This window comes from Rhinoraja longicauda, chromosome 26 (assembly GCF_053455715.1).
Source record: "Rhinoraja longicauda isolate Sanriku21f chromosome 26, sRhiLon1.1, whole genome shotgun sequence".
Taxonomy (NCBI): domain Eukaryota; kingdom Metazoa; phylum Chordata; class Chondrichthyes; order Rajiformes; family Arhynchobatidae; genus Rhinoraja; species Rhinoraja longicauda.
In genome coordinates, this window is record NC_135978.1 from 26,402,253 (window position 1) to 26,429,005 (window position 26,753).

At 48.6% G+C, this 26,753-nt stretch overlaps 2 protein-coding genes across 2 annotated transcripts in view; both read right to left on the bottom strand.

Moving 5' to 3' along the window:
* Positions 1-3,696, bottom strand: part of LOC144606383 (multidrug and toxin extrusion protein 1-like) — a 51,597-nt gene extending 47,901 nt beyond the window's left edge. The window contains exon 1 of the mRNA XM_078422415.1: positions 3,568-3,696. Coding sequence (XP_078278541.1) covers positions 3,568-3,696 — 129 coding nt within the window. The remainder of the gene's footprint in view (positions 1-3,567) is intronic.
* A 7,596-nt stretch (positions 3,697-11,292) lies between these two features.
* Positions 11,293-26,753, bottom strand: part of LOC144606382 (multidrug and toxin extrusion protein 1-like) — a 32,544-nt gene continuing 17,083 nt past the window's right edge. The window contains exons 9-16 of the mRNA XM_078422414.1: positions 21,470-21,537; positions 19,811-19,919; positions 17,672-17,747; positions 17,506-17,575; positions 16,030-16,162; positions 15,421-15,515; positions 13,711-13,792; positions 11,293-12,263 (exon numbers count right to left, since the gene is read on the bottom strand). Of these exons, the coding sequence (XP_078278540.1) occupies positions 12,064-12,263; positions 13,711-13,792; positions 15,421-15,515; positions 16,030-16,162; positions 17,506-17,575; positions 17,672-17,747; positions 19,811-19,919; positions 21,470-21,537 (833 nt within the window). The 3' untranslated portion in view covers positions 11,293-12,063. The remainder of the gene's footprint in view (positions 12,264-13,710; positions 13,793-15,420; positions 15,516-16,029; positions 16,163-17,505; positions 17,576-17,671; positions 17,748-19,810; positions 19,920-21,469; positions 21,538-26,753) is intronic.

Here is a 26,753-nt window from a genome sequence, read left to right on the forward strand (position 1 = left end):
TTTGTAGTTTAATTGGCCCCCTGTAAATTGCCCCCAGTGTGTACGATGTGAAAGTGGGATAAATGGAACTCGCAGTCGGCGTGGACCCGGAGTGCCGAAGGGCTTGTTTCCACGCTGTATCTCTAAAACTACAACTACAACAAAAAAATGACCCAGAGCCACACAAAGAGATGGAAAGGCAGTGGGCAAAGGTTGGATTTTAGGGCCATTTAATCAATCAAATTGACATTTGTTCTCAGCATCAATTATCGCAGCCTCCTCTTCTGTCCACGATAGACTATTTCAACTCAACCCCAGCTCGTTTCCTTTATGCCAACCTCAGTAAGCGCTGTTCAAAACTCTGCTGCCTTACACTACCTGGGGCCACTTCCTGGTAAGCCATCAGCCCTGCTCCTCGTTAAGTGATACTTTGTGTTAAATCCACATTTTCTCTTCCTATTCTTCCCTGGTCATTCCCACCTCAATCCCTGGGATACCACAGACCCTCTCTTTTGTTTAATTTAGTTTAGTTTAGTTTAAAGACGCAGGCCCATTGGCCCATCGAGTCCGCCCTGACCAGCGATCTCCGCACAAGAACACTATCCTACACACACTAGGGATAATCTGTTTGCATTTATACCAAGCCAATTAAACCTGTGCGTCTTTGGAGTGTGGGAGGAATCCAAAGTTCTCGGAGAAAACTCACGGGGAGAACGTACAAACTCCGTACAGACAGCACCCGTAGTCAGGATCGAACGCAGGTCTCTGGCGCTGTGAGGCAGCAACTCTACCGCTGTGCCACCATGACACCCTTGATCTCGGCCCCTGTTTCCTCCACTTTCTCCAAAATGTAAAACTCTTTTCATCTCGGTGATGGGACGGTAACTATGATGGCAATGATGGTAGGTAGTGTCAGTGAAACATAGAAACAGTAAAATAGGTGCAGGAGTAGGCCATTCGGCCCATCGAGCCAGCCACAACAATCAATATGATCATGGCTGATCATCCAAAATCAATACCCCGTTCCTGCTTTCTCCCCATATCCCCTGATTCCGTTACCCCTAAGAGCAAAATCAAACTCTCTCTTGAAAACATCCAGTGAATTGGCCTCCACTGCCTTCGGTGGCAGAGAATTCCACAGATTCACAACTCTCTGGGTGAAGACGTTTTTCCATTGCGTGGTGAAGGCTAGATCTTGGGGGGAACAAAATAAATGCGAGATTACCAGTAGAGGAAAAGAGAAAGGGATACTGAGATGCAAAGGTGGAGTGGCAGGATATCTGAAATTGTTCAATTCAATGTCGAGTCGGGAAGTCTGTACAGTGCCAAATCAGAAGACAGTGTGCTTCTTCTCGAGCTAGTGTAGTTTAGAGATATCAGCTGCCACTACCTTCTATTGGCAGTAATACCGACACAACGTTGATTGATGGAAAGACCCATCTTGGAGACAGGCCCTTCGATGAACCAAGTCCAGGCCAACCATCAATCACCCGTCCGCGTTAGTTCTATGTTATCCCACTTTCTCTACACACCAGGGGCAATTTACTGAGGCCAATTAACCTGCAAATCCACAGGTCTTTGGGATGTGGGAGGAAACCGGAGCACCCGGAGGAAACCCACGTGGTCACAGGGAGAACGTGCAAACTCCACACAGACACGCCTGCGGGGTTTGTAGATTAATTGGCCTCTGTAAAATTGACCCAGCATGCAGTAGATGAGAAAGTGGGGACAACATTCTAACCTCAGTTTAGTCTAGTTTATTATTGCCACGTGTACAGGGAGAGGTAGAGTGCAAAGCTTTTCTGTTGCATGCTGGCCATCCAGGCAGTGAAAGGATTACACATGATTACAATCAAGCTGTCCACAGTGCACAGATATAGGTTTAAAGGAATAACGTTTAGTGCAAGGTGTATGAACATTGAATTCTCTAACTTGCTTTCCCTCTCTCTCCATCCCTCCCCCTTCCCAGTTCTCCGACCACTTACTGTCTCCCACTACATTTTATCTCTGTTTGCTTTGAACAGAGATTAAAAAAAGCAGCTAACACCCAGTCTGAAGAAGGGTCTCGACCCGAAACGTCGCCCATTCCTTCTCTCCTGAGATGCTGCCTGACCTGCTGAGTTACTCCAGCATTTTGTGAATAAATACCCAGCTAACAATGATCTATTCTACATTTTCCTTGATCTCCATTCCCTTTGCCCTATTTCCACACCTGACACTTCCTTATCTGTGTTTCTCCCTGTCCCCAAGAATAGAAAGGCAGATTATTATCTGAATGGTGTCAAGTTAGGAGGAGGGGGAGTTCAACGAGATCTGGGTGTCCTAGTGCATCAGTCAATGAAAGGAAGCATGCAGGTACAGCAGGCAGTGAAGAAAGCCAATGGAATGTTGGCCTTCATAACAAGAGGAGTTGAGTATAGGAGCAAAGAGGTCCTTCTACAGTTGTACCGGGCCCTGGTGAGACCGCACCTGGAGTACTGTGTAAAGGGTCTCCAAATTTGAGGAAGGATATTCTTGCTATGGAGGGCGTGCAGCGTAGGTTCACTAGGTTAATTCCCGGAATGGCGGGACTGTCGTATGTTGAAAGGCTGGAGCGATTGGGCTTGTATACACTGGAATTTAGAAGGATGAGGGGGGATCTTATTGAAACATATAAGATAATTAGGGGATTGGACACATTAGAGGCAGGAAACATGTTCCCAATGTTGGGGGAGTCCAGAACAAGGGGCCACAGTTTAAGAATAAGGGGTAGGTCATTTAGAACGGAGATGAGGAAGAACTTTTTCAGTCAGAGAGTGGTGAAGGTGTGGAATTCTCTGCCTCAGAAGGCAGTGGAGGCCAGTTCGTTGGATGCTTTCAAGAGAGAGCTGGATAGAGCTCTTAAGGATAGCGGAGTGAGGGGGTATGGGGAGAAGGCAGGAACGGGGTACTGATTGAGAGTGATCAGCCATGATCGCATTGAATGGCGGTGCTGGCTCGAAGGGCTGAATGGCCTACTCCTGCACCTATTGTCTATTGTTTATCAGTCTGAAGAAGGGTCTCGACCCCTAACGTCACCCATTCCTTCTCTCCACAGATGCTGCCTGACCTGCTGAGTTACTCCAGCTTTTTGTGAAATAAATACCTTCAGTCTGAAGAAGGGTCTCGACCCGAAACGTCACCCATTCCTTCTCTCCAGAGATGCTGCCTGTCCTGCTGAGTTACTCCAGCATCTGCCTCAGTGTAATTTAAAGTCCAGTAAAGTCTGATTAAAGATCTGATATAGAACCAATGTGAACGAGCGATCAATGGATGACGAGGACTCAGTGGGATCTGTTTCCAAGCTGTGTCTCTAAAAACTGCAGCTCAGAATGGAATAGAAAATTGGGAGGTTTTATTCTCTTGAGAATCAGATTAGGTGGATCTGCAGATGGGTCGTGTGTAGGAGAGGATGGTGGGTTAAACAGGAGATAGACACAAGGTTGCTGGAGTAACTCAGGGGGTTAGGCAGCATCTCTGAGGGGGTGGGGGGGAGAGAGGATGGGTGACGTTTGGGGATCGGGACCCTTCTTCAGACAAGTGGGAACAGGTTTGCAAAGATAAACTTACCACTGGACCGGCCAATCGGAAAAGTTCCTTCACTTCTGTGCAGAAGTTGAGGGGGACCAAGCTTCTGATTTTCCTCAGCAGTGGTGTCTGGGCAACCTCGCTGAGGGCTCCTAGCCCCCGAGCGTTCATCTTCCAGGGTCTCCGGTAGCGGGAGGAGGTGACCGGCTTGTGGTCAATTTGCTTCTCTCAGCTCCAGATCCAGTTGCTGCTTTTTAAACGCTCAGACTGGGTGACACGGACAGGCCCTTATGCTGAAGGGCTCAGGTTGCACTCGGAGGAGAGATTGGGAGATCATGAATCTTCCCTTCATGTGGGCAGCACAGCGATGCAGCTGGTGGAACTGCTACTTCGCAGAGGCCAGAGATCCGGGTTCGATCCCCGACCCCATGGCCTGCCTGTGTTGAGTTTGCACGTTCTCCATGTGCTCACATGTGCTCCTGTTTCCTCCCTCCCTCCCTCCCTCCCTCCCTCCCTCCCACATCCCATCGATGTGCTGGTTTGTAGATTCATTGGCCCTAGTGTGCAGGGAGTGGATGAGAAAGTGGGATAACATAGAACAGGAGATCAATGGTCAGCATGGATTCGGTGGGCCAAAGGGCCTGTTTCTATGCTGCATCCTTCTACCTTTCAATCTATATGGGAAATCTATTCATGCCCGATAACAGCAGGAAAGGAGCTGCTTTTGCACCCAATTCAAGCTCCTGTACCTTCTGCCACCAGGACAGGGGAATAGAGAGAACCACAGGGGCAGGAATGATCCTTGATTAAGTTGTGTAGGTAAAAAACTGCAGATGGTGGTTTAAATCGAAGGTAGACAGAAAATGCTGGAGTAACTCAGCGGGTCAGGCAGCATCTCGAGAGAGAAGGAACGGGTGACGTTTCAGGTCGAGACCCTTCTTCAGACTGATGTCAGGGGAGGGGGCAGGACAAAGATACGATGTAGTAGGAGACAGGAAGATAGTGGGAGAACTGGGAAGGGGGAGGGGAAAGAGAGGGACAGAGGAACTATCTGAAGTTAGAGAAGTCGATGTTCATACCGCCGGGGTGTAAGCTGCCCAAGCGAAATATGAGGTGCTGTTCCTCCAATTTGCGCTGGGCGTCACTATGACAATGGAGGAGGCCCATGACAGAAAGGTCAGATTGGGAATGGGAGGGGGAGTTGAAGTGCTGAGCCACCGGGAGATCAGGTTGGTTACGGCGGACTGAGCGAAGGTGTTGAGTGAAACGATCACCGAGCCTGCGTTTGGTCTCGCCGACGTAGAGAAGTTGACATCAGGAACAGCGGATACAATAGATGAGGTTGGAGGAGGTGCAGGTGAACCTCTGCCTCACCTGGAAAGACTGTTTGGGTCCTGACCTGCTGAGTTACTCCAGCATTTTGTGAATAAATACCCGTATCCTAAAGAATGAGTTGGCTGCTTTCACCAGCTGTGTGGAGTGTAGATGGAGTCGACGAGCTTCATATTGGCTCAATGAGCTTCAAATTGGGTCACTGCTTATCAAGGATAATAGAGCGGAACAAGATGGACCACTCCGTTGAAATCGTGTATACTGAAGTGTAGTGCGCAATGGAGCGGAACAGCCGCCATTTTAGGAAGCAAAGCCCGCCGTTCGCTATGCCTCTCACAGTGTAATCAGTGTTGTGGGGGAACAGTATGTGTGATTATACCGTTAAAATGCAGAATATATCTCGTCTATCAACTCACATTTTTTTGTTATTTTTCTTAAATGTTTTCCCCCTGCTTAATTTCTCTGATTTTATTCTTTCTTACTGTTTATGCCCATTTCCCTCCCATCCTTCCTCCCCATCCCCCCACTTTGTGCATTTTCCCTTGTATTGCTCAAACACACACTCTGCACAAATGTAACTTATTATATGTGTGTGTGTGTGGCATGATAGAGATAAATAGATCTCAAAGTTCCTTCTCATGGATCAGAAGCAACTTCGATTTAAAGCAATGCTCTATTTCTCTCTTCATCTTATTTTTCACATGATGCACATAAACCATAAAGGGGATTCAACCTTTATGGTTTATGTATATGCATATATTATATATATAATATATGCATATACATATATCTATATATATATAGTTTATTTCTTGTGATTTTCTCTAATAATTTGTTCAGCAACCTTATCTCTCTCTCCCTCCCTCCTCTCCCCTCTCTCCCCCCCCCCCCCCCCTCTATCTCTCACTCTCTCTCTCATATATATAAACATAGCACAAAAAGTAAGGAAATTTGTGTTTGGTAGATTATTTCTTTGTTGTAACAATGCTTCTTGGCAATAAATCTTATACTGTTGGAAAGCCTGTTTATTTCCCTTTTAAATGGTGCCACATTTGTAAGGAACATGCATTTGTGGGATGAGCAGCAGAGCTGAGTATGTGACAATAGACAATAGACAATAGGTGCAGGAGTAGGCCATTCAGCCCTTCGAGCCAGCACCGCCATTCAATGCGATCATGGCTGATCACTCTCAATCAGTACCCCGTTCCTGCCTTCTCCCCATACCCCCTCACTCCGCTATCCTTAAGAGCTCTATCCAGCTCTCTCTTGAAAGCATCCAACGAACTGGCCTCCACTGCCTTCTGAGGCAGAGAATTCCACACCTTCACCACCCTCTGACTGAAAAAGTTCTTCCTCATCTCCGTTCTAAATGGCCTACCCCATGTGGGTTGCGCCCATGAAACATCTGCCAAATCTTCTCTGCCAATGCCAAACAGCTTATTCTGCCATTGACTCTTGTTCGGTGTTGTTTGGTGGATTGGATGATTGAAGTCTGAAGAAACAAGACATATTGGCAATTTAACAATTTATTCATTTAATAAACAGGAGCCTCAGTAGCGTGTGGAAGAACCATACACAGCCACAACAGCCTGGCACCTCCTCCTCATGCTGGTCACCAGCCTGGTCACACACTGTTGTGGGATGGCATCCCATTCTTCAACCAGCATTTGTTGCAAGTCAGCCAATGTGGTTGTGTTGGTCACTCTGGCACGAACAGCACGCCCAAGCTGATCCCACAAGTGTTCAATGGGATTGAGGTCAGGACTGCTGGCAGGCCATTCCATCCTCTCCACTCCCAAATTCTGGAGGTAGTCTCTGAGAAACCCTGCTCTGTGGGGGCGAGCATTGTCATCTTGGAGGATAGAGTTCGGTCCCAGACTGTGGAGATATGGGATTGCCACTGGTTGCAGAATCTCATCTCGATATCTCTCTGCATTGAGATTGCCTCCAATGATGACAAGCCTCATTTTTCCAGTGAGGGAGATGCCGCCCCACACCATCACACTGCCTCCACCAAAAGATGTTACTCTATCGGTGCAGCAATCAGCATAGCGTTCTCCGCGTCTTCTCCACACTTTGACCCTATGATCCAACTGCCGTAGGCAGAATCTGGACTCATCGCTGAACATAACGTTCCTCCACATGTTCAGGTTCCAGTGCACGTGTTGCCGACACCAGCGCAAACGGGCTTGACGGTGAAGGGCAGTCATGGCAGGCCTCCTGGCAGCCCTATGAGACCGGAGATCGGCTGCGTGCAGTCTGTTCCAAATTGTCTGGGCAGAGAGCCGTCGGCCATATCGTCCTGCAAACCTTGACTGCAAATCTGTAGACAGCCTATGGTTCCTAATTGCTGACAGGGTGAGGAAACGGTCTTCTTCGGGTGTCGTCTTCTTGGGACGCCCACTTCGCGACCTGTCTCTGACATCCCCCGTTATATGGAACTTGGCCTTCACTTTGGAGATGGTACAAGGGCTCACTCCAAATAATGCCACAACTTGGTTTTGCGGAACACCAGCTTGAAGTTGCCCTATCGCACGGGCCCTATCCAGATCAGTCAAACGTGGCATGCCGATTCTTGGAGCAGACACCTACTGACCACTAGCAGGGCCCATGCCCACAGATGCTGCCAATCAGGTGCCAATCAGGCACCTGATTGTCAGCACCGGGGGTACCAGAAACTCAAAACAAGAGTCAATAGCAACAGCAGAATAAGCTGTTTGGCTTTGGCAGAGAAGATTTGGCAAATTTTTCATGGGCGCAACCCATATACTCAGCTCTGATGCTCATCCCACAAATGCATGTTCCTTACAAATGTGGCACCATTTAAAAGGGAAATAAACAGGCTTTCCAACGGTATAAGATTTATTGCCAAGAAGCATTGTTACAACAAAGAAATAATCTACCAAACACAAATTTCCTTACTTTTTGTGCTATGTTTATATATCAATATCATCAGTCATGCACACACTTCTCAGCACATGGTTGTCCCTATCATGATCACTGCTCTCTCACATATATTTCATTAGGGCCTACCCATACACATTCGCAATCAGTGACATCAAACTTCTTTCCAGAAATCCTAATATTGTGAATAAAATAACTATGAACACATGTCAAGATATTTTTTCATTCTATATTAGTGTAATAAAATGTAATGTATACACACCTACACTGTTACAGAAGTGCTAGCTTTAGACATGAATAATGTACATTGCTGCCATAGTTTAATTTTGAATTTAACATATAATTGAGGGGGTCGGTGCAATATAGTGCAAACCCTCACTTTCACGAAAAATGAGTTACATGCATTAACACGACCCTTGCCCACTACCCTACAACCTATAAAAAATTTCATATTTAAATTCAACCGCTAAGTTGGTCAAATAACATAGGCACCTTCTTGTTTTTTTTGTGATTTATGGATTTTTCAAATGGTTATATCTCATAACGACACATTTGTGGGTTAGCAGTATATTACACCAACCCCCCTTCATTTTAAATCATTCAAAAATGAACTTCATAAACAAGGATAACACCTTTTATTTCTGTCATTCATGGTAAGATTTACATCATTTTGTGTGCGAGATTTACAGGGTTGCACCATTTCGCACATCAGCTAACCAATGAAAAGATCAGGTCCTGATTTATACCAGCTCTTCACCTTCCCCCCCCCCCCCCCCCCCTTGTTTGAAGAAGGGTCCCAACCTGAAACATCACCCATCCTTTTTCTCCAGAGATGCGGCCTGACCCGGTGATTTACTCCAACACTGTGTCTATTTGAATCGGATTCATGCTTCTGCACCACTTCAGGCAGCATTGGTCATTTTAGTGGCTGACAAGGGATTTTAACTAATCAATTCACCAATTCAAATTTCCTTGGCAAATATTCAATCAGTAACATCCAAAGTTTAAAGATCACGAAGCAGCAACTCTTCAAGAAATAGTTATAAATGTCAACTGTCAACTTATCCAAGAAGTTGAGCAAAAATAATTCTTTGCAAACATTTTATATACAAAGAAATCGGGCGCCATATCTGAGGAAGGATGTGTTGGCTCTGGAGAGGGTCCAGAGGAGGTTTACGAGAACCAATGTTAAGCGTTTGAGGGCACTGGGCCTTTACTCGCTGGAGTTTAGAAGAATGAGGGAGTCCTCATTGAAACATACAGAATAGTGAAAGGCTCGGATAGAATGGATGTGGAGAGGATGTTTCCACTAGTCGGAGTGTCGAGGACTAAAGGTCACATCCTCAGAATTAAAGGACGTTCTTTTAGGGAGATGAGGATGAATGTCTTTAGTCAGAGGGTGGGGAATCTGTGGAATTCTTTGCCACAGAAGACTGTGGAGGCAAAGTCAGTGGGTATATTTAAGGCAGAAATAGATAGATTCTTGATTAGTACAGGTGTCAGAGGTTATGGGGAGAAGGCAGGAGAATGGGTTTAGGAGGGAGAGATAGATCAGCCATGATTGAATGGCAGAGTGGCCTTGATGAGCCGAACAGCCTAATTCCACTCCTATCACTTATGATCTTAAGTCTTGAGTTTGTGGAGGGGTTCAGCACTAAATGAGCAGTGGGGTGCAAGGAAGCAGTCTTTTATTCATTCATTTCCAGCAGCTGGGTGTCATTGACTAGGTCAATATTTATTGCCTCTTCCCCATTGGCCTTTGAGGTGGTAGTGAAGTGCCTCAGTTAATTGTTGAGTCCTTGCATTAGATTCCATGGAGACTGCAGGTGGCATCACCATGTGCAAGCTGACCTGTCGTTCATGGGGGTAAAGTACGTGAGTTTAGGATGTACTATTGGAGTGATCCAGGGAAGAATCTACAGTGCGTTTTGTAGATTTTAGTTTACTTTAGTTTAGAGATACCGCGCGGAAACAGGCCCTTTGGCATACCGGGTCCGCACCGACCAGCGATCCCCGTACACTAACAGTATCCCATACACACACACACACACTAGGGACAATTTGACCGAAGCCAATTAACTTACAAACCTGTACGTCTTTGTTGTGTGGGAGGAAACCGGAGCACCTGGAGAAAACCCACGAAGGTCACAAGGAGAACGTACAAACTCTGTACGGACAGCACCCGTAGTCAGGATCGAACCAGGGTCTCTGGCGCTGTAAGGCAGCAACTCTACCGCTGTGCCACCCTCAGACACTGTGTGCCAGCAGCGGGGGGAATGAATGCTTTGGGTTTTCGATGGGATATCAATCAATCAGGATACACAGTCATGGATGGTGTTGGTGCTGTACGTCTACAGACAAGTTATTTTGTCATAGTCCTGACGTGTGCTTTGTGGATGGTGGGAAGGTACTGCAGCGTCAGGAGGCGAGTCCCTTTGACCCACCTCTGACTCGCTCTTACACCCAGGGTATGTGCTCGCTTGCTGGGGTTGAGTTTCTGATAGATAGCACCTCCCTAGAATAGTTGTGGATGGAGACCAAGCAATGGTAATGGCACTCAATGTCAAGGGTGGACGAGTCTGAGGAAGGGTCCCGACCCGAAACGTCACCCATCCTTTTTTCTCCAAAAATACTGCCTGATCCGCTGAGTTACTCCAGCACTTTGCACCTATCTTTGGTATAAACCAGCATCCGCAGTTCTTTGTTTTCACGGAGGTGGTTAGACTCCCTCTTGTCGGAGATGGCTATTAACTGCACGAGTAACTCAGCGGGTCTGGCAGTATCTCTAGAGTACCTCTAGGGAATGGGTCTGAAGAATCAGAAATCAGAAATCAGAACAGCCTTGATTGTCATCCAAAAAAACAAGTCTTTTGGACGAAATTCCATTACCCACAGTCCAACAATAAGAGCAATAAAAATAAGCAATAACACACACAATCACAAAGCAACACAAAACAAAAAAAAGAAACATCCATCATAGTGAGTCTCCTCCAGTCACCTCCTCGCTGCGATGGAAGGCCAGAATGTCTTTTCTCTTCCCCTGCCGTCTTCTCCCGCGGTCAGGCTGTTGAAGCTGCCACGTCGCGGCGGTCGGGACTCCCGTCATTGAAGCCCCCGCCGGGCGGGGAAAATGTTGCCGCCGCCTGGTGATAGGGTTGCAGCGCGCCGACCGCTATTCGGGGCGGGCGAAGACGCTGCCGCTGCCGGAGCTCCCGATGTCGGCCCCCACCCAGGGGCCTGCGGGCTTCCGACGTCCACGCGGTCCGCGTCGAAACCTCCGAAGGCGAGTCGCAGCCGCTCCAGCAGCGCCACCACAGCCTCCGAAGGCAGCCAGCTCCACAGGTGATGAGTACAGTCCGCTCCGCGGGCTCTGCGAACCCAAGCCCCAGGTGGTCCCAGCTGGAGGCTGCCAGCTCCAGGTGTTTGGCCGGTGGTAGGCCGCAGCGGGAACGGAGACACCACCCAGAAAAAAAGGTCGGGTCTCCGTTCGGAAGAGACAATTTTACAGTCCCCCCCCCCCCCCCCCCACACACACACGTAGTACACAACCACATAAAACATCACATCTAAACACTACAAATAAGACAAAAAACAACAAAAAACACAAAAGACAAACGGACCGCAGGTGAGCCGCAGATTCTTGCGCAGCGCCACCACTACCGCACGGTCTTGACCCGAAACATCACCTATTCCTTTTCTCCAGGGATGCTGTCTGACCCGCCCTGTTACACCAGCAGTTTGTGTCTATAATCTTACTGATCTGTACGGAAAAATAAAGACTTTCACTGTACCTTGGAACACAGTGGATGGCTCAATTGTAATCACGTATTGTTCATCCACTGACTGGTCAGCACGCAACAAAAGCTTTTCACTGTACCTCAGTACATGTGACAATAAACTAAATTAAGTGATCAAAGAACCATTGTGCCCAAATATTTGAGCCAATATTTGGGAGACGGACTGAAACAACCCGACAGAGGGTGAAAATACATTTATTTGCACACAATATTCCCGGATTTTGCAGAGGATAAAGTCACCGAAGGAAATGCAGCAGTGGCTCTGGGGGGGGGGGGTTTGACCTTTGCAGATATCCGTCAAATAAAGCCTTCCCCCTTTCAAGCCACCACACGCACAAGATCGCCCAGGCCTTTGGTAGAAGTAGCACCCTGGCTTGGGTGGGAAGTCGGGCACAGAGATGATGTACGGTCTCAGCTCCCTTGCCAACTTTACCAGAAGTGGCGCGCCGGCCATTCTCCACCCACGGAAGTGAAACGCCACCAGCTTCCCCACATCCACCGCGGTTTACGTCCCCGCCTTAACGGTGAAGTGGATCACAAGTCCCAGCGCCAGTACGATCAGCCCCGAGACCAGGGCCAGCCCACGGCGGAGGATCAGATGCTTCAAGGGCAAGAGGTGCCCGACCGTAACAGGTGCCAGCGTCTCACAGGAGTCATCGATCAGTCGCTCCCCCTCAGCATCGCTCCCCGTCTCCCCGGCGCTAGCTGTGAAGTAAAACAACTGCATCTTGCATTCACAGAAGGACGTTAACTCTGTCAAGAGTACCCCAAATGTGTTCCGGGGAAACCCTGTCAAACAAGGTGCTTTTCAGTAGCGTTCTCAATGCCTCCGAACATAAGACACGAGGGCCAACGAACAAAACCTTGGGTCACAGAACGACTCAAAGTGCTGGAGTAACTCAGCAGGTCAGGCAGCATCTCTGGAGAACATGGACAGGTCATAGAGTGATACAGTGTGGAAACAAGCCCTACGGCCCAACTTGCACACATATCCCAGCTACACTAGTCCCACCTGCCCGCGTTTGGTCCATATCCCTACAAACCTCTTCTATCCATGTACCTGTCTAATTGTTTCTTAAATGTTGGGATAGTCCCTGCCTGAAAGACTTCCTCTGGCATTTATTCACAAAATGCTGGAGTAACTCAGCAGGTCAGGCAGCATCACGGGAGAGAATGAATGGGTGACGTTTCGGGTCGCCTGAAACGTCACCCATTCCTTCTCTCCCGAGATGCTGCCTGACCTGCTGAGTTACTCCAGCATTTTGTGAATAAATACCTTCGATTTGTGCCAGCATCTGCAGTTATCTTCTTAGACTTCCTCTGGCAGCTTGTTCCATACACCCACCACCTTTTGTGTGAAAAAGTTACCCCTCAGATTCCTATTAAATCTTTTCCCCTTCACCTTAAACCTATGTCCTCTGGTCCTCGATTCACCTGTGACTCTGTGCATCTACCCGATCTATTCCCCTCAGGTGATGAAAGGCCTGGATGGAATGGATGTGGAGAGAATGTTTCCACTAGTGGGAGAGTCAAGGACCAGAGGGCACAGCCTCAGAATTAAAGGACGTACCTTTAGAAAGGAGATGAGGAATTCCGTTAAACACAAGGTGATGAACCTATGGAACGCATTGCCACAGACGGCTGTGTAGGCCAAATCATCGTGTATTTTTAAAGTGGGGATTGACAGGTTCTTGATTAGTACGGGTCTCATAGGTTACAGGGAGAAGGCAGGAGATGCGGCTGAGAGGGAAAGGTAGATCAGCCATGATGGATCGAGCAGACTCGATGGATCCAATGGCCTGAGTCTGCTTCTATGTGTTATGAACGCTTCAGGCAAGAAGGGTCCTGACCCAAAACGTCACCTATCCATGTTCTCCAGAGATGCTGCCTGACCAGATGAGTTACTCCAGCACTTTGTGTCCTTTCGTGTAAACCAGCACCTGCATTTCTACTTCCTAAAATGTACCCCATCCCAGGCATCTCTCAATTCTGGTAAACGTCGTCAACTCCAATCCACCAAAGGACACAACGAGCTGGAGTAACTCATCGGGTCAGGCAGCATCCCTGTGGAGACCCTTCTTCAGATCGCAATCCCCTCTTTTCACGGAAGCCACCTGTCCTGCCCCACTTCCATTATAGAAACTATTGTTACCTGTCGCGTTATCTTCTGTGCAGTCACTGAGGGTGATGCTTGGGGAGTCTCTGTCGTTCTTCACGCCCGCGTTAATCAGGGCCTTTAAATAAAGCACAAGACCTTTATAAGAAGCAGGCAGCCAGGCGAGAGGGGGCAGCGTCTACACTGGGACCTCCCAGCAACGTATCATCTTTGAAACCTTTGAAACCAGTGATATTGCTGGAAGATGACATTCAGCCCATCTCTCCTGTACCTGGTCTTCTAATCTCAAGTTAGTTCCATTCCCTGCCTCCTTCTCCCAGTTGTGAAAAATTAGCCTTCATGTACGACTCAATGCACGGTGCCACAGTGGTGGAGTTGCTGCCTTGCAACGCTTACAGCGCCAGAGACCTGGGTTCCATCCCGACTACGGGTGCTGTCTGTACGGAGTTTGTACGTTCTCCCCGTGACCTGCGCAGGTTTTATCCAAGATCTTCGGTTTCCTCCCACACTCCAAAGACGTACAGGTCTGTAGGTTAATTGGCTTGGTGCAAATGTAAATTGACCTTGGTGTGTGCAGGACAGTGCTAGCGTGCGGGGATCGCTGGTCGGTGCGGACTCGGTGGGCCTGTTTCGACACTGCATCTCGAAACTAAACTAAACGAAGCCTGTGATGATTGGATTTGGATACCCTACACACCTTCTGGAGGCAGGTGGAACTGCGCCGACAACCACAACAACCTTCCCATTCACTTGGGTAGCTGACAACCCAGTGGTATCAACGTTGAATTCTCCCATTTCAAGTCATACCCCCCTACCCCAACTCTCTTCCCTATGCACTTCCCACTGCGATGCACACCCACTATTCCCCCGACCACTCCCCGCCATCCTGATCCTTTCCCCACCTTCATAGATTTATCTCCAATCCCCATCTCTCTCATTAGCTTTCTATACCCCCCCCCCTCTTTTCCACTCGTGGGAGTTCCCACTAGTGGAAGTCTTGGACCAGAGGGCACAGCCTCAGAATAAAAGGACGTACCTTTAGAAAGGAGATGAGGAGGAATTTCTTTACTCAGAGGGTGGTGAATCTGTTGAATTCACTGCCATGTACTGCTGTGGAGGCCAAGTCAGTAGATATTTTTAAGGCGGAGATTGACCGATTTTTGATTAGTACAGGTGTCAGGGGTTATGGGGAGAAGGCAGGAGAATGGGGTTAGGAGGGAGAGATAGATCAGCCATGATTGAATGGCAGAGTAGACTTGATGGGCCGAATGGCCTAATTCTGCTTCTATCGCATATGACCCTTGGCCACTGCTGAGTGCTCTCCTTGGTTTCCAGCTGGAGAGGACCACTCATTGGCACCAGAGGGCAAAGAGCATCACTGAGCCCTTCGGCCCAGCCCGCCCATGCTGACCAAGATGCCTATGTACACTAGTCCAACTCCCCACGCCTTTCACCCTTGTCCCTCTTAAAGTGGACCGTCCTCATGGAGCCATCGTTCAGAGTTCAACATATTCAAAAGATGGACACAAAATGGTGGAGTGTCTCAGCGGGTCAGGCAGCATCTCCGAAGAGAAGGAATGGGTGACGTTTCAGGTCGAGACCCGAAACGTCACTCATTCCTTCTCTCCAGAGGTGCTGCCTGTCCCGTTGAGTTACTCCAGCATTTTGTGTATATCTTGGGTTTAAGCCAGCGTCCGCAGTTCCTTCCTAAACGTATCCAGAACCGTTTCCCCCGGCAATCCTCACCTGGTCCGAGGCTGCGCTCCAGTTGATTTTAGAAATCACCACCTGGTAAAAGATGGCCTGCAACGACACCGATACAAACAAGCCGGACCACAGCCCTGCAGAGGAAGACAGTTGTCGTGAACGGACAGTCATGGCAAAGGACACACACAGTGCTGGAGTAACTCAGCGGGTCAGGCAGCATCTCTGGAGACCATGGGTGGGCGACGTTTCAGGTCGGGACCCTTCTTCAGACTGATGGTGGTAGGAGATGAGGAGATGAGGAAGAACTTTTTCAGTCAAGAGGGTGGTGAAGGTGTGGAATTCTCTGCCTCAGAAGGCAGTGGAGGCCAGTTCGTTGGATGCTTTCAAGAGAGAGCTGGATAGAGCTCTTAAGGATAGCGGAGTGAGGGGGTATGGGGAGAAGGCAGGAACGGGGTACTGATTGAGAGTGATCAGCCATGATCGCATTGAATGGCGGTGCTGGCTCGAAGGGCTGAATGGCCTACTCCTGCACCTATTGTCTATTGTCTATTGAGGGAGAACGCTGGAGGGGAGGTGGAAGTGGGACACATCCTGGTGAGCGATAGGTGGATACAGGTGAAGGGTAGTATCTTCAAAATAAAATCTTACCTATGATGCCGCATTTTGCCGCAAACATCAGTGATATTCCGATGGGATAACCGACCAAGTAGAAGGCGATTACATTGGCGATGGCTCCCAGCTTTTGCTTCCCAGTCCCTATTAAGATTCCAGCTCTCACACACTGTACGCAAGACAAGTGGAATAAGTGAGCTTAACAATTAGGTTTTATGGAAAAACTCCTGATATTCCAAACAGAATTATATTACCAAAATATGACTGATTGTGTATGAAGTCTCAAATCTAATTGTTGTCGGGGAGATGTTAGCACATAAACAGTATTTAATATCCAGGACAACAGGCCTTCATGGCCAAGAACCCTGCACTTACAACAACTGCAACTTGAAAATGTCACCAAACTGGCAACTCTGTATACTGTCTCAGTGTACTGCTACCATACACCTGTACCATATCCAAAATGCTTATCTTAGATGTATCTAAGAGCTTTTGTATAGGAAAATAACTGCAGATGCTGGTACAAATCGAAGGTGTTTATTTCACAAAACGCTGGAGTAACTCAGCAGGTCAGGCAGCATCTCAGGAGAGAAGGAACGGGTGACGTTTCGGGTCGAGACCCTTCTTCAGTCTGAAGAACTGTGCTTGTGTATAGTGTGCTTGTACTTCTCCATGGATTGTCACCTTGTCGTGGTGGAGAAGCTTGTGTGGTCCTGAGATCCTGAGAGCGATGCCGTCCGGAGCTACGCTCCTGGTAGGTCCAGGGTGGAACGGTCGAGGGGGAGGTCCCTGACGAAGAGCAATCCAACCAAGACCTCAACGGTGAAACAGGCGGAGGATGATGGCTGACTTTAAGTGGAGCGTCACAACGGCTGGGCAGGCGGATGAAGGCTGCAGTGGGCAGGTGCTATAGATGGGAAGGTAGACGCTCCCACCCCCATGAGTCTCAGGCAGATGAGGCTCGTCAGCCTGGGAAGGCAGTCCATCTAGGAGAGGGAAAACTCTGATCTAAAACCTCCACTGCCTTGTGGCCATATCCAGTCATGGAAAAGGCTCAAGGAGTAAACCTCAAGAAAATCCGGAGTCGGAGTCCCTAAGGCAGTTCGTCGTTGTCTACAACCTGGTACTGGCAGCTCCTGCGACGGTGCTGGTGCCAAACTGTAACTGCTCTGCTGTTCCTTTGGATCAATCAATGACGTGGAGAGGGACGACGTGCTGCATGGGCAACAGCCTGTGCTTCACATGACATCGCCCAGGCTTGCATCCAACCAAACACCTAGCCGAGGTTTGGAGCAAGCAGCCAACACCCAGGATGCATCACCCATGGTCAGCCATGACCGAGGGGGGGCCTTAACTTAACTAACTTGTACTGAACTGTACACAAAAATGAACTTCGTTGCACCTCGGTACATGTGCAAAATAAAATACCACACCAGGAAAATACATTTGTAAAATCTCAAACTGAATTTACTTTTAAAATGATTACATGCAAGTTTGTTTTAAAATACTTACAGCCATGGAATCGAGAAAGTGGTAAGCAGCAATTAACAGATCGAGTTTGGAAACTAACTGGACAATTTCTCTGTAAGGGGAAGAAATGGGTAGCAGGGATGTTAGACATTGGTAAATTCATTCGGTCACGTACTGGTCTTGCAGTGAGAAGTATTATTCTACTAACTTGTCAGAGGTAAAGACGAGGCCCACCACATTCTTCACAGCTGCTATTGCCACCGAAATCACCAATGCAGTGAATCCTGTCAGAATAAATTCACAGAGAATTACAAGGGGAAGCACAATATTGAGAAATCCTGCAAACTCGCAAATTAAACCACCTCAGGAGATTTTAATCTATCTGATTCACAAGGAAAGAGGTATTATCCTACCCTTTGGCACTTATTAAATGACATGTCTTAATTTAGTTTAGTTTGGAGATGCAGCGCAGAAACAGGCCCTTCGGCCCACCGAGTCCACGCCAACTAGCAGAAACCGTACACTATCCTACACGCACTAAGGACAATTTACAATTTTTACCGAAGCCAATTAACCTACAAGCCTGCAAGTCTTTGGAATGTGGGAGGAAACCGGAGCACCCGGAGAAAACCCACGCAGGTCTCGGGGAGAACGTACAAACTCCGTACAGACAGCACCTGTAGTCGGGATCGAACCCGGGTCTCTGCCGCTGTGAGGCAGCAACTCTACCCCTGCACCACCGTGCCGCCCGGAATACTTCCACTGATTTACTGCAAAAAAAATCCTGACTGGTTGCATCGTGGCCTGATACTGCAATTCTAACGCACAGGATCACAAGAGGCTGCACAGAGTGGTGGTCTCAGTCTGGTCCTGACAGAAGCCTCAAGTCCCACACCACCAGGTTCAGTCAGGTAAATATTACTTGCATTAGCTTAGTGTTTATTAGCCACCAAGGCAAGTAAGCGGCCAAAATGCCCAGCCTATCTATCCATGTTCTCTGGAGATGCCGCCTGACCCGCTGAGTTACTCCAGTATTTTGCGTCTTTTTTTGCAAGCTAGCATCTGCAGTTCCTTGTGTCTCCATCTCTAAAGCACCTCCTGCCAAGAGCTGATGCAAATCTGCTCAATGGAGCTACCTACTGGCCAGAGTATGTACTGCAATAATACATCAGCTGAAATGGAGATTGTTCACATTACAATAGACAATAGACAACAGACAATAGGTGCAGGAGTAGGCCATTCGGCCCCTCGAGCCAGCACCACCATTCAATGTGATCATGGCTGATCATTCTCAATCAGTACCCCGTTCCTGCCCTCTCCCCATACCCCCTGACTCCGCTATCCTTAAGAGCTCTATCTAGCTCTCTCTTGAATGTATTCCGAGAATTGGCCTCCACTGCCCTCTGAGGCAGAGAATTCCATAGATTCACAACTCTCTGACTGAAAAAGTTTTTCCTCATCTCCGTTCTAAATGGCCTACCCCTTATTCTTAAACTGTGGCCCCTTGTTCTGGACTCCCCCAACATTGGGAACATGTTTCCTGCCTCTAACGTGTCCAACCCCTTAATAATCTTATACGTTTCGATAAGATCCCCTCTCATCCTTCTAAATTCCAGTGTACAATACACAGTGGACAATTTACAATTTTTACCGATGCCAATTAACCTACAAACCTGTGCGTCTTAGGAGTGTGGGAGGAACCCGGAGCACCCGGAGAAAGCCCACGTGGTCCAGGGAGAATGTATAAACTCCGTACAGACAGTACCCGTAGTTAGGATCGAACCCGGGCTCTGGCTCGCTAACTCTACCGCTGCTGCTGCTACTGTTGGGTTGCACTGCAGTTTGGTTTGGGAACAGCTCTGCCCAAGAGTGTAAGAAATTACAGATATGTGGATGCAGCCCAGTCGATCTCACAGTCCAGACTGCCCACCGTCTACACGTCATGCTGCCTCGGGAACGCAGACAACATCATTAAGGACCTTTTTAATCTCGGTCATTCCTCCTCATCCTCCCTGCTACCGTCAGACAGAAGGCACAGAAACTTGACAGCGCACACCACCCGACTGAGGGTGAGCTTCTTCCCCTCTGTTATCAAACTTCTGAACCGTCCTTCTATTAGTTAGGGTGTAGTTCCGATCTTCCAACCCACCCCTTTGCGGACATTGGACTTTTTCCTCTGGAACTGTAGTGCTGTAACGCTGTAAAACAATATTCTGCACTCTGGTATTTTTTTCTCTTCGGTCTACCTGTTGTGTTTGAGTATATTTATTTCTACTATCAGTGTGTCTTGGTGTAGGTGACAATAATCAACCAACACCAATGTAGTGAATGAAACGCCAGCACTCACCAGCACACCACATCGCCACACTGGCCGTAACCTTCGCCTCCTCTGGCTTTTGGGCACCCAGAGCGTTCCCCACACGGACACTTGCAGCCACACTGTATCCCAGAGGGATCTGCGGAATAAACGACGACACCCAGTGTAGCTCAACAGTCTCTTGGGCTGACACTCCCTGCACCTTTGACCTGAAGCGGAAGTGGCGGCGCCTAACGGCTGCGGCTCGCTAGCAGTCTGTTCGTCTTTTTTTCCTTTTTTTTTGTTGGGATGGTTTTTTTTGTTTTTTGGTTGTGTATGTGTGGGGGGTGGGGGGGTGGTGTGGTTGGGGGGGTGGTGGGGGTGGGTGGGTGGGGAAACCTTTCTCTTTTAGGTCTCTTCCTCACGGCGCGGGGTGCGGCTCGGCCGCGGGGCCTAACATCGCCCGGTGCGGCTCAGCCGCTGGACTTAACATCGCCCGGCGCGGCTCGGCCGCTGGACTTAACAGTGCCCGGTGCGGCTTGGCCGCGGGGCCTTCCATCGCCCGGTGCGGCTCGGCCGCGGGGCCTAACATCGCTGGTGCGGCTCGGCCGCTGGACTTAACAGTGCCCGGTGCGGCTCGGCCGCGGGGCCTAACATCGCTGGTGCGGCTCGGCCGCTGGACTTAACAGTGCCCGGGCCGCGGGGCCTAACATCGCCCGGTGCGGCTCGGCCGCGGGACTTTTCATCGCTGGTGCGGCTCGGCCGCTGGACTTAACATCGCCCGGTGCGGCTTGGCCGCGGGGCCTTCCATCGCCCGGTGCAGCTCGGCCGCGGGGCCTAACATCGCCCCGGTGCGGCTCGGCCGCTGGACTTAACAGTGCCCGGTGCGGCTTGGCCGCGGGGCCTTCCAACGCCCGGTGCGGCTCGGCCGCGGGACTTAGCTGCGCACGGCTCGGTCGCGGGGCCTAACATCGCCCGGTTCGGCCGCGAGACGTTTCAGTGCCCGGTGCGACTCGGCCGCGGGGACTTCCATCCCCTTGCGGGGACTGTGCGGGTCGGTCGGGGACGAGCTGTCTGTCCGTGGGCGTGGGGAAGAGAGTGGAAGTTTTGTTGCCTCCATCACAGTGAGGGGGTGTTTGGAGTCACTGTGATGGACGTTTGTGTTGGGGTCATGTGTCGTGTTCTTTTTTGTGTGTGACTGCTATGTAGTTTCGTTCGGTACCTTGGTACCGAATGACAAATAAAGCTCTGTTGTTGAACTGTTGAACTGTTGAATGAGCAGCTGTACCACGTCTATGGCACAACACGGTAGTGAACCTGGCTTTAATCGATCGATTGAGAGATACAGCATGGAAACAGGTCCTTTGGCCCACCGAGTCCCACCGCCCATTCATTTCTAGCTGCTCCACCAGCACTCAATTAGCACAACCAACAGGGCAGTGAAGGTCTGCCTGGTTTCAATGTGTTGCGGATTAATTTAGAATGGAGGTCTTTGAGATTTGTCAGCTGCTCCACTCGGGCAACAAGCCATTCATCCCCCAATGTCCATGCCGAAAATGATGCAAAGTTAAACTCACCCCTGGCAATGCATTCCAGCCACCCACCGCTCTGTGTAAAACCTGCCCCGTACATCCCCTTTAAACTTTGCCCCCCCCCCAAAACTATGCCCTCTCGTCTTTGACATTTGCACCCTCAGGGAAAGGTGCTTACCATGTACGCTGTTGATAGAAGTTGGTAAACGATGGTCTGGGCCCCCAGCTCCACTTCGCCCACTAACCCTGCAAGGAACAAACGTTAATCAGACAGGAAATGCCAGACAAAGGAGAAGTCACAAGGTCATAAGGAATAGGAGTAGAATTAGGCCATTTGGCCCATGTAAACGTAAATGTAAAAAACCTTTATTGTCACCACACAAAGTACAGCAAAATTAAAGCAGTCCAGATGATGCAATCACACACAGCAGACAGTACAAAGGATAAACCTTTATCCATGACAAGCTCAACCTAATCTACTGAATTAAACAAACTGACCTCTAATACAATATAGACAAAACAATGACAATACGGTCAAGGCAGTGTACAGTGCAATCAAGACAGCAAGTTATTGCACAGTAATGAGAGGTAACATATTGCAAATGCATCGGTAGTGCCGTTTTTTGTTTTTTTTAAATAAAAGAAATAATGTAATTAAATATAAAGTGCGGTCGGGTGTAAGTTTAGCAAATGTTAAGCAATATAAGTGCAGTAGGATGTAAACATGTATTAAATTGAGGCTTATGTTTTCTGACAAGTAACTGACAGTATTCCGATCAGTTCCGTTCCTTCCATTCAGTTTTTATGTGAGTGTCTGGCAGTGTTCAGCTCACGTATGACGCTGTGGTAGAAGCTGTTCTTGAGTCTATTAGTCCGTGATGTAATGGACCTGAACCGTCTACCAGAGGGCAGCAGTTGGAGCAGCTGATGGAGCAACTTGAAGCAACTTGAAGGCAGGGACCCTTTCCACATCAAGTCTACTCTGCCATTCAATCATGGCTGATCTATCTCTCCCTCCTAACTCCATTCTCCTGCCTTCTCCCCATAACCTCTGACACCTGTACTAATCAAGAATCTATCCATCTCTGCCTTAAAAATATCCACTGGCTTGGCCTCCACAGCCTTCTGTGGCAAAGAATTCCACAGATTCACCACCCTCTGACTAAAGAAATTTCTCCTCATCTCCTTCCTAAAAGAACGTCCTTTAATTCTGAGGCTCTGACCTCTAGTCCTAGAGTCTCCCACTAGTGGAAACATCCTCTCCACATCCACACTAACCAAGCCTTTCACTATTCTGTATGTTTCAAAGAGGTCCCCCGTCATTCTTCTAAACTCCAGTGAGTTTAGTGCCCAGTGCCGACAAATGCTCATCAAAGGTTAACCTCGTCAAGAGGGTTTTATTGTCATGTACTAGACGGGGGTGGACCCGTTGGGCCAAAATCTCTCCTGTGGGTGCTCCCTCTCCTGCAACCCTCCCCCAACCGACGATCCATGGACCCGTTGTGGGGCAAGGAGTGTCCCCCGGGGCCTTGGGCGTGCGAGGGGGGACCGGGAAGGGGAGGGGGAGCCACTCATCTCAGCCCCGTGCAGCAGGCACTGCTGCCAGAGCGAGCCGTGGACCCGAAACCTCTCCTGCTGCTTGGCGGCCATCTTGTTGGGCCCTCTGCCGCCAAGCTGCAAAACGGGAGGAAGGTCAAGCGCGGGGCACGCCGGGACGGGTGCCAATCCTCCCGCTAGTCCTCCCGGGGGGGGGGGGAGCGCATTTATTAAAGTTTATTAAGTGGATTGTTTTTGAAAAGTAACAAACTTGATTTATTGAGACCGCGGGGGAATGGTGAGTAGGGTGAGTCTAAAATTCCTCGCATAACAATGCCTCATTTATACGAAATCCCAGCCTCATTTGCCAGTCCTTCCATTACCGTGCCCTCCCTCTAATCTCCTTCAGCCCCAGAACATCAAGGCCCCTGGGCTTGTCCAGTTTTTTCCTTGGATTATTTGGTCAACCGTAGTTTCACAGTAACGACCCAAAGCTCTGGAAGAACAGCATTTAAAAGATTCTCGGACTAGTACAAGGATAGTGTGAGAGAGAAGTAAAAAGGGTTAATTGATTTAAACTAAGGACCATGAGAAATAGCTGACCTGACTAAGAACCGCAAGAGTAAATAGTGACATTCCGAGGATAAGGGCAAGATATCCAAAGAACTAGGAGAGAGGGCAAGATGACCAGAGCACTAGGGGAGAGGGCATGAACTACTCTGTACTGCGCATGCCTAATGAGATAAATGAATATTGCAAAAACGCCCCGCATGACAAGATGCCTCATTTAAATGTACATGCGATGTATGATGTGGGAGGCAACAGGGGCGGTGACGGTAGATTGTGCACCTCAGTGCTCCGATTGGAAGGAGCCCGAAGGGGAGGAATTTAAGATGTGACAATTGTAAAGTGAAGTGAATAAAAAGAAGGGATTTTCCCGACCTCGGTGTGTCTTGAGAGGGAAGGCACCCAACTCTGCAGACTTGCAAATAAAATACTTGTTTCTCTAGATTGTCTCGAGCATCGTAATTGTGAGCACTCACATTTGCATCTCACAACTTGGGGGCTCGTCCGGGATCGCCACTCCGGCCGGCTGACGGGAGTATACGGAAGAAGGGACGGTGCACCCCGCTGAGTTCAGCGGTCTCAGACTCCTTGCTTGCCGTCAGCGGTTTGAGCGAGTGATACCTGGACCAGAGACTCGAGAAACAAGTGGGAGGACCAGGAAATCGCGAGGAGCTAAATCGAGTGATTCTTGTGCACAAGACCCGGGTAAGAAAACTGACTATTAAGTACTACTCGGACGATTACAGCTAAGATCGGAGGGGAATTCCGATCGGGAGAATAAATGATCGGAGGGGAATTCCGATCGGGAGGATGGGCAGTGAAAACGGAAAGCCCAAAAGGGAGGGGAAGGGCGGTAAGCCCAACCCCCGCATTCCGCCTGATAGTCCGTTGGGGCGAATGCTGAGCCATTGGGGGCAGGGAAAACCCAGGGATTGGAGAAGACAAAAATTATTAAGTTCTGTTATTTTGATTGGCCAAAGGAACCAATAAAAGGGAGTTCAGTCTGGTGGCCACGACTGGGCTCCGATGAGGATTGAGTACGGCAGGCATTAAATGTGTTTGTTAATTCAAAAGCTTCCCCTAATCTGGAGGAAAGTTGTTATGCTTGTAAGGGGAAAGCGAAGAATAAATCCTGAAAGAATCACAGGAATCACAGGCTTGCCGATGCCTCAGAATAAATATTAAAGGAATATAGTAGAACTATAGAAGATAGAAATAGCGTAATAGGTAGCATAGTGACTATAGAGACGGAACGGAGTGAGAACAAGGACTGCATTTAAACTGACTGACCAAGTGCACTAACATAATATAAGACGAATACAATGAATAAAATAATATAAGACGAATACAATGAATAAAATAACTGCAGTTGAACTACTAAGTAGGAAGTTCCCCGTATCCAAAGAGGATATTTAAAAAAAAACACTCTGAGAAATGGAAAAAAAAAGGACGAAACAATTGGTTACGAAATGGCCCACGGAATGATATAAATATGATATAAATTTTGATATAAATTTTGATATATTTATATTTTGATATAAACATGTGTGATGAAATGGGAGTGTTAATTAAGAACTATAAGCCTAAGGATAAATCAGAAACCCGAGTAACGAAAAAGGAAAAATAACTAGACGTACTTAAATTGTTTAGAATAGAAGGAGAAAGGCTGAGGAAAGCATAGCAGGAAAAGAATACCACCCCAAACAAGGGTGAAAGACCCCCAAAACAGCATGAAAGTCAGGAGCTTCAGGAGAAAAAAAATCAACTCTGTACCCCAGCCTATGGGACCCTGGGTATCCCCCTCCCTATTCCAGCCAGGACGGAACAAAGCAGTGCCCTTTGGTAAAAGGGAATAGTGGAGATAGAGGGAGAAGTCACAACTTGGAACGATGAGCAAGACATAAAGGAATATAGACAGAGAAGGGGGCAGCGGGAAAAGGAAAGGATGAAGCAAGAAGCACGGGAACTAGAAGCAGACATTAAAAGGCTGCAGGACCTCAGGGACAGAAAGATTTATGGGACCCGTCAGGCAGCAAATGAGGAGTATGAGGGAGACAGCAACGTAGAAACACAGGCATGTAATCAGCAGGCATCAGAGGCAGGACAACAACTGCTCAGGGCCAATTTCGTGACTAAATCCTGGCCTGATGTGAGGAAAAAGTTAGAAAAGGTGGATGATTGGAATGAGAGATCACTACCTCAGTTGCTTACGGAGGCCCAGAAAGTGTACGTGCGGAGGGATGAGGAGAAACAGAAGGGAAAGGCAAAGATTATGTTACAGGCAGTAAAGCAAGTAGTAGACAAGGAACAGGGAAGTACAGGACGGCGGGGGAGTTACGCCCAAGGCAGAGGGAGAGGAGGCGGCAGAGGCCGTAGAAGAGGGGGATATGGAGAAGGTTACGGCAGGGGCCGGGGAAATACGGGTACGGGACAAGGTTGGAGGACAGGGCCTTCAAAATGTTATTTTTGTAATAAGGAAGGACACTTCAAAAGGGAGTGCCCTGAGCTTGTAGCGGAGTCCCGCACGTACAGTATGATGGAAAATGAATAGGGGGGGTCAGGGGTTCTCGTCCTTGGGGTCGAGGGACTATAGAAGGGAGCCCCTGGTAAATTTAAAAATAGGACCCCAAGGAGAAGATACGGTGTTCATGGTAGATTCAGGAGCGGAGTGATCAAGTGTGACCAAAGTACCAACCGGTACGGAGGCAGGACAAGGGAGAGTAAAAATTACCGGGGTAGGGGGAACTGTGATGGTAGCTCCCGAGATAGGAGGAGTGAATGTAAGGTATGAAAACCGGGAGGCGGTAGAGGACCTGATCTTAGTACCCCAGGCTGGCGTAAATTTAATGGGCAGAGATTTACAAATACAATTGGGAATAGGCACAGCACCGGTAGAGGGAAGAGTAGTGGTCCAGTTGTATACTCTGTATAGATGGAAAAAGACATAGTGGATACGGTATAGTGAATGGGGAAACTATGGAGGAAATTGAAAGTGGCAGGCTGCCTGATAGTTGGTCAGCCCAATCTTGTGAATTATATGCACTAATGAGAGCTTTGGAACTATTGGAGGGAAAGGAAGGAACAGTGTATACCGACTCAAAATACGCCTTTGGGGTAGTACACACCTTTGGGAAGATCTGGAAAGAGCGAGGAATGATAACAGCTCGGGGGAAAGAATTAGCGCATGAGCAATTGATAGGACAGACACTGGAGGCCTTGCAGAAACCAGAAGAGGTAGCCATAGCACATGTGGCAGGGCATCAGAAGAGTAACACCCTGGAAGTCCGAGGAAATAGGGCAGCGGATGAGGTGGCAAAGAGAGCGGCCACAGATCAGACGGTAGAAATGATGTCACTGAT